Source organism: Nothoprocta perdicaria, unplaced genomic scaffold, assembly GCF_003342845.1.
Source record: "Nothoprocta perdicaria isolate Ctin4 unplaced genomic scaffold, notPer1 scaffold_101, whole genome shotgun sequence".
In the NCBI taxonomy this organism is placed as follows: Eukaryota; Metazoa; Chordata; class Aves; order Tinamiformes; family Tinamidae; genus Nothoprocta; species Nothoprocta perdicaria.
This window is the reverse complement of record NW_020454106.1, coordinates 1,090,621-1,103,773: the sequence shown is the minus strand read 5'-3', so window position 1 is coordinate 1,103,773 and position 13,153 is coordinate 1,090,621. Positions and strand designations below refer to the sequence as shown.

Genomic DNA, 13,153 nt, shown 5'->3' with positions numbered 1-13,153 from the left:
TTGCAGGAGAGCAGAGCAGAAGGCAGAAGGGAGATGCTCACATTGTTTCATACCCTACATGACAGCAATGGTGTTGGCTCCTGTGAAGTAAATGTGGCCAGATATGACTTCTGTGCGTGCCCTGTGTGGTTCATTTATCTGCAAAAAGCAGAGGGAACTTGGAGGGGTTCTGTCAGCCACAACTGGGGAAATTTCATCCTAAAGCTAACTTCTGCAATCAGCCATGGGAATTGAGCCCTAAACCCTTCTCCTTGCCATAGGAGCTCACCAGGTGCCCATGCTCATGCCTCTTTTGCAGATCAGGGAGGTGAATCTACCCTCTACGTGCAACATAAGCTGCTCCAAGGGGGTTTGGTACCAAGCACAGCATCTGCCTGACTGTGCACTAAGTAATTTGTGGGAGGAATGGGAATAACCCATCCTCAGGATCAATTACTTTTTCCTTAGTCCATAGGAAGAGCCTGCTCCTGGTTTGCTCTCTTCCTGCCTCTGTGGCACTGGTGGTGAGGTGGTGTCCCCATGTCCTCCTTTGGCACTGCGTTGGCATAGGAGGCAATGACCCCTCAAAGAGGGAGCCAAAAGGGAGATGTGGTGGTGAGGGTGCCCYTATGGCTGGGTCTCAGCTTGGGTCAGGAGGGGTCTCTTTCAAAAAAAGGGTGGGATTTCTCTAATTCCAGTTTTCACAATATAAATGAATCTCCAAACTATCTGCACGCTGTAAAGCAAGTAAGTTAACATCTAGTATAGAGTCAAGGCTAAGATCAGAGGGTGACAATTAGCAAGTCCTACCAAGAGGAAAARGCTGCCGCCTTCTGCTTATCTGCAAACTATCAAGAAATAATTCGTCAAGCTCCATCTGACCCCAGGGTATGAAAGGAAAAATCACCTAAATCAAACATTTTTGGTGAGAAGGCAATATATGTCCACAAAGGGTTGAATGTCTGAGAAAATAATAAGACCTAAAAAAAAAAATTAAAAAATAGAACAGAAAAAAGAACCTATCTCTTTCTCATTTTTTTCCGAAGAAAAAAAATAAAAAGTATGAAGACAGTACAAAACAAGCTATATTAAAGTGTTCTTACTGTAAATGAACAGCAAAAGGTTTTTTAGTGATGGCTCTGCCTTGCTGGCTCTCTACCTGCTGCCTCTCTAGTCTTCAGAAGGTTTTCTGTAACTAGCRAACATTTCTACTATTGCATCTGACATCTGCAGCTTTGTAACCTTCAGGGAAAATTTATTATTACCTCTGAGGGGAGCAAAGGGATCCACCGACTGCTAAATCCACAGAAGGGTCCTTTTTGTGTGGTTTTCAGCCTAGAATTTGGTGTGGATGTAATGCAAAGAGGAGAGGAGACAGACTTCCTTCATCTTCAGATCTCACCTCCCTTGTCTGCAGAAATGAGGATCTAGGGTCTCCAAAAAGAACTCACTGCTCTGCCAACAGATGACCTCTCAAACGCACGTTTTGCTTTGTTTTGTGTATTTTTTTTTATGGGAGAAAAACCTTGTCTAGCTCCTTGAACACAGGTCACTTACATGCTAATTTCTTAGTTGCAGAAGTAGCAGATTTCGTAATTTTGGGAGCTCTTCCACCATAACTTGCTCTTCTCCTCACTGACAACCAAAGCAGGAAAGCCAAACAAGAGGTAGCTCCCATACACCAAATAGTTAGCATTTTCTATGCATCCACTTTTTGTGCAATTAAATGTGCTTTTTTTTCTTTTTAACCGCTTTCAGAAAATCAATGAAGCCATCTAGCACTTCCATGGTGAAAGGCACTTAAAGGAAAAAGAAGCTGTGTTTGCCCTATCCTGGCAGCCAGGAAATATATTCCCAAAACCTTGCTGGGGAACTCATCTGTACTTGCAGCTATAAAACTTCCTGCAGACATTACCCATCCTTCTTCGGGAGAGGGGACAGGAGAGCGGGAAGGGAAGGAATATCTTGGCTCCAGATGTGTTCTTTCTATGGCCTAGGAGTGCTGCTTGTCCAAGTTGTCTTAATTTGACCACCAAGGCTGTTTTTCCACCTACTCAAGGCATTTTGTTGTGTTTCCTTTTCCATAACTGGGAACTGCTTTTCCTTCAATCTGGGTAAATGCATCAGGTAGGAATCATAAGCTTGCAGTGGGCACCTCAAMCAGTCTTTCATACACTTCAAGTATGGAGAAAAGCAGTATTGGTGATGAGGCACACACACACACAAATAAATAAATAAAAAGCCAAAAAGGGATGACATGAGCTCTGGTGAAATCTGAGAAATCAGTAATAACTGAGCAGCATTATGAGGGGTAAATATAAATATACTGCTTCAGTAAAAGCTGCTTTCCAGGACTAGCCCTTCCTCCTGGCATCATGCAGCTAAGCATCCAGAAAAGATAAGCAATCAAGTAAGTATTGAATCTATGGAAGCTGCTTGTGGAAGCTCCAGCCTTTCAGAAGAAGGATGAGCAAAGTCATGGAGGGGCTGAACCAGCAGCTCCCAAACTTTCTGTCAGCCCTGGATGCAAAAGTGCTGTCAAAGCATTTGCAGGTTTAGTCTAAAAAGGGAATAACTCCTCAAGAAACAGAGAGAACTGAAGAGATTCAAGTAGCAGAAGGCAGACAATAATCTTGTTGACAAGTTTCATAAGCCAGAAGCCACAAAACATGTTTAAGTGCTTCCCAACAAAGTCGATGCTCTCCTCAGTTCTTTCTCCAAGCYTCCCTCCAGCTTTGGGTTGCAGTGGAAGAACGCATGTACATGGAGGACCCTATCACCTCGAGCAGAATTACTGCYTAAAATCAAATAAAATACCCAGGACCTATAAATATCCTGTCCTTTCACGGGGATAGTGTTGGAGGACTATCCTGTCCTCCTGGTGTAATTGTCTGGTATGGAAAATATTGAAAAACTCTGCAGCAGATATTATGCAGCACTTATACTCCACATCTTTGCAGAAGCAATAAGGGATGACAAGGCCACTATTTTGTGCTTAATTTCAGTAAAGGAGCTACATAAAAATGGGGAAATTGTTAAAAAGAAGACAAAAGGGACAACTAAAAGAATTAAATGATTGTAGATAGTTTCTTTGCAGGCACCATGGGGGCTATTTAAGGTGACTATACTAAAGTCTCGGACAAAATGTATGACACCTATTAAAAAAAAAAAAGAGCAAAAGGAAAAGGTCATGGTAGAACAGCAGGATGAGGGGAGCTGTAAGAAAGATAAAGCTGAACTGGTGTCCTAATGTGGAAAATGGAAAAGATAATAAACTGTGCCTGACAAAGTGTAAAACACAATAAGGCAACTCAACAGTGAATTGCAGGATGAACTTACAAAAGGCAAAGAAACCTATTAAAATAAGTCTTTTCTTTTTTTCAAGCACATCAGGAACAGGAAGCCTGATAGAGAGCAGGAGATGATCAGAGCAGAAAAGCTAAGGTCAGTGCACAGAAGCTAAGTGAAACACTAGCACCTGTGATCACCTTGCAAGAAAGCAGGGAGGTTTTCACGCTGAACTTCTCTTTGGTGGGACTTATTAAAGGATAACAAATGTAGAAGAGGTAGAACGGGGAAAAAAATGGTATCAAGTGGCCAGCATCAGACATTTTCCCCAAAAAGAGGGAAACGCAAGGGAACTGAGGGAACTCAAGGATGAAATAGCTGCTGTCCTGAGCACAGTGTGTGATCTCTTGCTTGATAGTTCCCAAGGATTGGGAGATGATAATGTGATAAAAAAGATTTAAAGAAGGTCCAGGTTCTACAGATCTTTAAGCAAGATGGCACTAACAGACATAAATATAATATTTGGGAAAAGAGAGAGGAAAGACCCGCCCTAAAAACCTCCCAGAGTTATTTGGAGGAGTCAACAAACATGAGGACCAGGAACATGTGGTTGACAGGAATCAAGCTCCTTTTTTTCCAGAAGATATTTGTTGAGGTCCCTTATTAAGGAAAATGCTAAATAAGAAGAAAGACTTTTGTGAATAAAAGCAGAAAGTTCAGAAGAAGGTCATTGTAGCCAACAGTATATGGTCATTGTCAGCAGGTAGTTCTCCAGGCGGTTGCTGTTGGGGTTGCAGTGGTATTAGATCATTAGATTATCAGATCATAAAAGATCTGGAAAAGGGTTTGAATGGAGATGTGACAGCATTTGCTAATGGCATGGTGTCGTTCAGGGCAATAAAGATGACAGTGAACTGCAAACTTGCAGAAGGACCTCACAGTTTTGACTGGCTGGTAAAGTGGCAGACAAAAAAAAATTGGTGCAGACAAATGTAAAGTGATGTACACATAGGAAATATCACACTAATGTTACATGTTGTGCATGTTGACTTGATAGAGGTCAAGAATGTAAGAAGAGAGAACGGGAAACAGCTTTATTCTACCATATGGCTTGATAAAATCTTGAGAATTTTCACCAGTCATTTGGGGAGCTTTTCCTCTTTTGATTTTTCCATTTCAGGGAGGAAGTTCTTCACCTTCGTTAATCACCGCCAATGTCACTGCTCAGGAAGACGGAAGACCCTGCTCCCCAGAGACTGTTTGTCTCCCCAAATTTCATGCCACTGAGGCTCACATGGGCCATCCAGTGTGCGAAATGCAAAATCCAGAGGACCTTCCATCTTCATCATATCAGGAAACTTCAAATGGGGAAAAAAAAAAGGCCCAATGGGTCATTGCTTTGTTATTTATATGGACCCGCAAGGTCCATAGCCCTATGTAAAATGCCCTGATCAGTCTCTAGACTCACACAACAGATACAAGTGACAGAGAAGCAGATGGGCACATTTACATGAATCATTGGACCAGACGTTTTCATTATGCCTGGCATTCCTCATTCTTCCAAGGCAGATGTACTGACTATCACTACAAAAAAAAAAAGGCATATCTTTCAAATGTAAAGCACTAGACAATATGGTATCTCCAGATTTGTGTAATAAGTGTTTTTTTTTCCCCACCTCTATATGGCTTGTTTCCTTTAAAATGTTTCTGCACACGTCATTATATTTCAATGAAAATAAGATATAGAAGGAAGAAGCGGGGAAAAAAAATCTTACAAGAATCTAATCTACTATCACGCTGCATCTTCAAGAAGCATGATGCTGAAATGCACTCTTGTAGCTGTGATTTGTGTTGTTATTTTAGTATTTACCATAATTCCTCAAGTTACTCCACCTGAAAGTAGACAGATATAAAAGACAAAGATTTTACCCTCAAATCCCTGCCGTTCAAGATGTTGAACAATGTGAAAACTTCTGATGAGAGGGGTCAATAAATGACTACATTAAAGTGTTGTGCTGTAAAATAAGCGTAATTCATGACCACCTGATTATTCCACTCGTGCACATRTTCTGAAAAATATGGTTTATTTTCCAGATTTACTGGGATCCCATCAAACCCCAAGTCTTAATGCCCATTACTTTCTATTCGATTTTTCTTACTCAACTCTCCAGCCTATAAAAAGAAGGGAAACACAGTTTGTGACCGAGGAAGTATTGGTTGCTGAAATTTCGAGAATTTCTGAGATGACTTAAAGTTGTCAAGGCCAATCTCCTTGATTTAGCCGAGCTGGGTATCTCTTTATTGTAAGAGGAGAAGGAAGCTTGTTGTGCACCAGCATTGGTCTATGTCTAGAGGTTGCACCATGGTAGTCTTCAGCTGCTGCTGGTCACTCTTGGATGGTGTCTCCTCAGTGCTTCATTTTAGTCCTGCTATTTCTCCACTTTCTCCAGATCTCTGTTTGGTTTCTTTGCATCCCCTCACAGTTACCAGGTTTCTCTAGTCCTGTGGCAATTTCTCCCAACAATCCAAGGAAGCTTTTTGAGGCTGTGTGATTTTAGTAGATACCTGCACCTTATGACACTCACATAATTACAGTTAGGATACCGAAACATGAACTTCATTGAGAGGCCAAACAAGGGTTTCTCCAGAGCTGTTGGGTAGGCATGCTTAGCTGCAGAAAATACATTTTTCACTATTTCTGAAGAAAGCAAAAGGAGGTCATATTAAGAAATATTACACACATAATATGAGAGTATGGGCACATATTCTGGACAATAAAGTTTTATGATGAACTTGAAGCTGGGTAGGAAAGCCACCCTGATCATTAACCTGTGAAGAAGAGCTACACCTGTGGCTGTGTTGCCCTCTCTGAGTAGACCTGAGCTCTTCCTCAAAGCTAACCAACAAAGACAGACTCCCACCACTTCAATCTTCCTTCTAGGCAYGGCAACAAAATGGTCTTTTGCACCAAAGGGCTGAGATAGGACAAGGATGGACCTAATGATTTCAACAGAAAAGAAGACCCTTTATGGCCCCAAATTTGGCTTCTCTATGGCCATGACACATAAAAGTGATCAAGTTCAGCAGGCTCTGCTGTCAGAGATCTTAGCAGAGAAGCCTTTGGGCAGGAATGGTGTCCTCCCAAGATCCTTCTAGACTGGTTTCATTAACACACTAATGGAAGCATGATATACTACATGCTAAAGAAAATCATGCCTGGGTATCAAAGGAAAACTCATTTTTGGATCCTCAGAGTCTCTCTTCCACTCAAGACACTCATGAGCTTTCATACAGGTAGATATTATTGCAGCCAGCCCTTTTCCATCCACCACTTTCCTACTCACTATGGGAAACAGAGAGAGGAAYATTCTGTGTTTAAGCTCATTTGTTGCCCATTTGTGCAAGCAGAACAAGATCTGCTTCTTACAGACCTTGGGGCTGGGCTCGCAGACTCACAGAACCTGCCCTGATGCTCTGCATGGCATCTCAGGGACAGCAGTAACCACACGGCACACACCACAGTTGCATCTTTTTCTATTTTTATTTTTTCATTATTGAGAGGAAGGGATGACAACTGGGTTAGACAGATGAGAAGCTGCTCCCAAAGCCACCACGCTGCCTCCTCTTCCCCAGGTGCTTTGTCTTCAGCTTATTTCCACTTCTTTGCCAGTGGGATGCAGCAGTACTCCTTGCAGTTGGAGGCTAAATTCCAGGAGTATCCCTTGGCGCAGGCGCTGGCACATACTCCTTCCTTTGGGCAGGGCAGCTTCCCAMTGSCATAGCCTGTGGGGAGAGGAAAAAGGAGAAGGCCTGAGGTCAAGAAAGGTGCATCAGACCTTCCCACCCAGATCTCCCATTGCCTCCAAGGGTAAGCACATGGCTGGTGAGTGGTATGGGACCTGTCCTGCTTTGTTCTCCCATATCTCCATGCTCCTGCCCAAGGAGCTCAGAATCTCCCTGTGACTCACTGAAGGCGGAGGCAAGAACCAGAATTTCAGGAGTATCTTCAGCACTGTATAGTCTAAACAGATAACAGAGGGAASAAGACCCTAAAGCACCTAGAATTAACTCAAGTCAAAGGGTGGCATCATCTGACCAGAGGGGATATTTGGTGGGATGGTGTCCCTGAAGACAGACAAYGCTTGCTCAGATCTCAGAGAGTTGCAATACTCATGATAGGGCCTGGCTCACCTGAACCTACAAGCAGATGCCAAAAATCCTAAAAGTTCCTCTTTCAATACTTTAAAGGGAGTTTGCTTCTAAAGAGGTTATCTATTTTCTAGGCACAGTTGCCTGCATGTTATCATTTAGCCCCACTTAAGACAGCTTAGGGTAATGAAGACACAGTTACAGAGCATCTGCACACATTAACATACTTTAAGRACTAGATATCTGGATGTGGACAACGATATCACAGTCTCCAAAGTCAGGTGAGAAGATCCTTCCTCAAACTTATAATCATTATGCCCCACATCTATGCAATGCAGTTCTTACCCTCACCACAGGCTACCCAACGAGTCTCCAACTTAACTTTCCAATGCAGTTTAACCTCTTACCTGGAACGGCCAGGGAGACCAGGAGGAAAACAGCGAAGACAAGGTAGAGGAACCTCATGGTTGGGGTTTAGTTGGGATCTCAGCAAGGCTGCAGACAGGAGAGTCAAGACGAKCTTGAGCTGTGCTGCTGATGAGTGGCGAGTCTGAGGACCTTCATATTTATAGTGAGTTTCTCAGCAGAGGGAAGGGCTCTCGGGGAGGTCCTATTGCTCAACGAGCTTTTCAGTTCACTGCGCAGCACTTGGTCCCTCCGCTCTGCACCCTGGGTGTTTTGGCAAATTTTTGCCCTCTCCAGACCTAACATGAATATCAAATTCAAACGAAAGCCATTGACTGTGACAAGAGCAAGCGATCAGTAGATAGAACAGAGCTGCTAGGGCAGAGGGACCTGTTAGAAGACAAGATCATTATCAACCCTTCTCAACCTGCCAGTCCTTGGCAAAGATGTATGCAACAGGACTGAGCAGTGGTCAGGATGCCCAAGCAACTATCCCRCTGTTAACAGCATCAGCCACTCTTTGGAGCTTGGTACAATGATATGGACTCTGGTGTGGGAAGCGTAGGCCTCAGAAGGACCCCAGGACCTTTCATGGGAACCATGGCTGCAAAACAATGCAAATAAATTCAACAAAGTTGTCTTCAGTACGATCTGTTTTATTGCTCCCTCTTGCCCTGCTAATGTGGAGGAGCTTCTGGGGCTGAGTACCTTTCTCTAGGTGTCTGGACAAATCAACCACTTGCAGACACTTTGATCATCATCACCTCTTCTCAAACCCTCCAAACAGAACTGTTTTTTTGAGCCTGTTTTCTTCTGGGGATGGAAACCACCTGATCCTACTGCCAGGTGGTGGTGACTGAATGTTGCTCGGTGAAACTAAAACCGAGTGCAAGGAGTCTGCGAGGATCTCACAGCATCGAGTGGCAGTGCAGCCAGATGGCAAATGAGATTCAGCGATGACAGGCTCACTTTTCCTTTCCAGGAAATAAGTGCTGCCAGACAGTAATTCAGAAAAAGAAATCATCACAGATATGACAGAGACAGTCAGAAAGGGTATCGGCAAAAATCAGTGTCTCACTGTGCCCAACTTCTGGGATACTACATGTTGAATACTCTGAAACCTTTTCTCTGCCAGTCTGTATTAGGAGAAGTACTAAGAATCATAGCAAGGCTAGGGGAAGGTGGGGACTAATTTTCACACAGTTGGACAGTGGCTACACCAAGACTCTTTCAACCCACTAAGAGACAAATATCTGGGAATATTCAAGAGCAGGGTAAAAATCTTAAATGTCCTAACAAAGACAGAATGATCATTCTTTGATAGTGTCCTATCAAAGACAGAACCAAAGAAGGAGGAGACAGTTTGTGGAAAAAATAATACGACTGACTTTTCTGAAAGACAGACTTTTTTCAAAGAAAGTCTCCCTTCACACTATACTAACAGGATAGTGCAACTCATTACCACAGAATATTACAGAATATTATAGAGGAAGAAAGTGCAAATATGTACTTTAGAAATAGAAAACTATTAGACCAGTTGATCTCACTTTGAAGTTTACCTAGCTTAAAGCAGCAGGATGATCTCCAGAGTACTCTCCCAAATACACTTCCCAGCACAGTTTGGAAATCACCACAGAGCAGGTACGATATCAAAAACAGACAGGACGTTGTCATTCTGCTTTGGGTTGGAGAGAGTTTAATACTGCAGATGTGTCCAGAATGTGCCCGTTGGCCTCCAGGGCATGGGATGGGCCTGGGTACTTACCAGCTTACCAAGAAAGATGCAGCCATTATGATTTTGTGTGTGTTATTACTGAAAATACAAGGAACAGTAGATTTCCTCGGAGTTAATGGCCCTCACTCCACCGACAGAATCCATTATAAGTCTAAATTATTTCTTTCGGTAAGATGTCTAATCTCTTTGACACTATCCTCAACAATTTGCCTTCCTCACATTTCCAGTCTTTCAGTACACCACAGTCCATCCCACTAGAAACACTACCCTATAGCCCATACTGAATCGCCCTTACTGCACTTCAAGCCCACTATTTTTCATTCAGCCCACCCTAATCATTGGAAGCAAACTAATCCCTTCCTATTCTTATCTTATTCCTTTCCTTTCCTGCATTGGATAGGCATCCTGGATCCCATATCCTTTTTTTATATTATTATTATTTTCCTGCCATTGCTATGATCAGGGCTTTTTTTTTTTTTTTTTTGGGGGGGGGGGGGAGGCGTTATATATCATTTTTTCAGCTCTAGACTATCCAACCATTCCACCTCATCTGGTTGCTTGATGTCCTGAGCTGCAAGCAGCATGCAATGGAAGTCTGAGTAATAATATTTAATGTGTCTTACAAGTAATACTCTTTTTCTTTTTCTTTTTTTTTTTCCTTTTTCCTTTTCTTCTTTTTTTTTAATAAAGATTTCTGCTTTTCACATAGCAGGGCATAGACCCAGTGGAGGTCCCTCTGCCATCACCATGGTAACTGGAGTTTTACTAACTCACACTTACAAACCGTTTTATCTTCATTTCCTTAGGCCAATGTCATAATTGATATTGGGGCAAAAAAAAAAGAAACAAAATGCCTAGATACCTTCCAGACCAAATGAATACAATGGAAATGTTGTGGAGCAACAGGTTTGGCAGAGACCACCACGCCAGTCAGAGAGGAACATGTGCTGAAAGCTATTCCCAGTTCAATGACTCGATGAGATCCATTGTGTCTGTGTCTTGCAGACCACATCCAGTGCTCGTGTCTTATCTAAGGACACCCAGATCTAGTTCATGCACCTCTGGAGGGCAAAACTGCTCCAAGCATCTCATGCTGGCACCCTCCATTGGCTGGAGCTGCACTTGGCAGCTGGATCTGGAGGAGGGTTTGTGAAAGTGGCCGTCGCGATGCGAGGAGGTGCCTACTGAAGCATGGACCCAGCACCCAGCACCTTTGTGCTGGGGYCCAGCAGGTCGGAGTGACACCGCAACGTGCCGCACGGCAAACAATGTGTCTTTKAAGATGGATCTGCCCAAGGTCCTCCCCCGTCCTGCCCACTTTTGTCAGGAATTTAGCTCTAAGTATCTGTGCATCCACCTGTGGTTTTGATGGGTATCATTCTTTGTTCCAGGCTTGCTAAGATCGCAGCTCACCTCCATGCGTGAGCATCTTCTACACTGCTTTGCTCTTCTCATGCTTTTCTCTAAGTAATGTGGCAGCTTGTGTAAGGTGGCAGCTAGAGAGACACATAGGTCTGGAAGACCTCTGCATGGATGTTCCCTCTGAACTCCCATGAGAGTTCAAATCAGCTTGAGTCTTCCCAGCTTGCATTTTATCATTAAAAACATGGATAACTATCAGTTATTACTCTAATCCAAACTGTGTAGGCATTCAAAGAAAGGAAACACATGAAGCTCTTCACCAGCCATGGACATGTTCTGGCCACTGAGCTACGTTGAGGTGGCCACCTCTCTTTTCTAGCTTCTCATGAACACTACAGGCAAATAGCTCTACTCATTTTTGCAATGTGATCAATCATAGCCCCTTAAAATGACACAATTTTGAAATTTAGAAGGAAAAAAGACTGTTACTCCTAAGATAAGCAGATCCTCTTTTACCTGACAGGCAACTTTTTTTTTTTTTATGTGGAGTTTATTTAATTAATAGATATTGAATGCATGTATTTTTATAAATATTCAACGGSGAACTTCTAATTCAGGCTGTTGGAATGATGATTTCTGGATGCAAAGCCAACAACTTTAATTTCTGGCCTTGAACATACAAGAGTATGAAGGTCAAGACGGTCACTGCTGGATGAGTCTACTAATATACAAATGAAASATCATGGGGAGACGGCAAAGCACTTTGTACCACAGGAGAAATTATAGAGCTGGACAAAAGCCAGTCAAAGAAGGGAAGACTTTCTCCTGTTTCTTCACAAAACATATTGTTCACTATTTTTTTTGAATTAAATATGATCTACCATTCATACTGCAGACTTTAGCTCTGCAGTAATCGTAATTGCCAGATTAATGAGACTCATATGATACTGCTAATTAGGTGCTTCAGGAAAGSGGGATACAATGGCTGCAGTTTTAGAAAGTGGGTACCTTGACAGCTCTTTAGAAGTAGAGTGAAATCATCTATCTAGTTAAATCCTAATGGTCTTTACTGGGTTTAAAGTAAAGCTGGATTTCACAAGCCATGGGGTTACCCTCTCCATAGGGTCTATGGAACTGCAGTTTCTCCAAGCTCCCTGCTGACTACTTGAACAAAACTTATTTTCCCTGGTGTCATGAGCAGAAGATCAGGAAATGAAGATGCTACAATTCTCCTATGGCTAGCTACTCTTACTGTTAAAAACTAAGATTTCTTTCCAAGTTTAGCCTGTGTAAGTAAGGAGAAATAGGTGGTTAAGTCTCCTATACTCAATTCAATATCTCTTTTAAAATTTCTGATACTTTTTTCCATGTGAAGGTAGGCCAAGAACTGAGTCACTCCCCAGGGCATAGCTTTGATAAGCCACATTGATTAAGTTCCTTATCACCTCAAGGTGACATTGCCTCCATTTTCCTGTGTAAATTCATGAGAATTCCCCTTTCTTCAAGGGAAGAGGTTATTCCCCTCGTGAACCTTCATCTGGAGCTGTGTCCAGTTTGGGGCTCTGCAGTGCAAGAAAGRTATCAGCAAAGGTCTGAGTCCTGCTTTGCTTCTACCCAGGATGTGATATTGATATCTTAGAGCTGCACTTGCCTTCTCCACAGTTACATCCAGTCTTTGGCCCAGAACTCCCCTCTGATCACGCTAATACACCCAGGCAACTCTTCTTAGCTGTTCCAGTAATAAGCTATTTGCAAAAGAGAGTCTTGGTTTTGTCTTCTGGTACCTGAAGTACAATCTTACACTCTGAATTTCATCTCATTTCTATTACTTTGGTCCTCATGATGATCCTGCTCTTCCTGTATGATACCTGAGCTTTTTCTGTATTGATAGTACACCCTAGCTTTSGATTCAGAACATTTCCTTCACATCCTAGACTTTCTGATCTAAGAATGACTCTTGAGGAAATTTCTCAGTAACTTCCCACCTCCCTGACACTTTTCCTTTCAAGGTTATAGTTTTAGCTACTCTCCACTAAGTTTTTAATGAACATTTTAATAAAGCACATGTTGATGAGATCTGGTATCTTTTAATAAGGAATCCTATTTCATCAGGTCAATCTTCTGGAATCTATTCTGCAGAGAACCTATGCAGCGCTGTATTTAGTAACCCTGTCCATTCTCAAAGCTTTGCACGATACTGAGATGGTTGCAACTTCACAGTTTCCTGGATGATGC

General features: G+C 42.5%; 1 protein-coding gene across 1 annotated transcript; it reads right to left on the bottom strand.

Moving 5' to 3' along the window:
* Positions 1 to 6,916: 6,916 nt before the first annotated feature.
* On the bottom strand, positions 6,917 to 7,881 carry LOC112948701 (meleagrin-like). Its single transcript, XM_026040978.1, has 2 exons — positions 7,824 to 7,881; positions 6,917 to 7,050 (listed from the first exon to the last, which is right to left on the bottom strand). The coding sequence occupies exons 1-2, from the start codon at positions 7,879 to 7,881 to the stop codon at positions 6,917 to 6,919; spliced, it is 192 nt and encodes a 63-aa protein (XP_025896763.1).
* Positions 7,882 to 13,153: the final 5,272 nt, after the last annotated feature.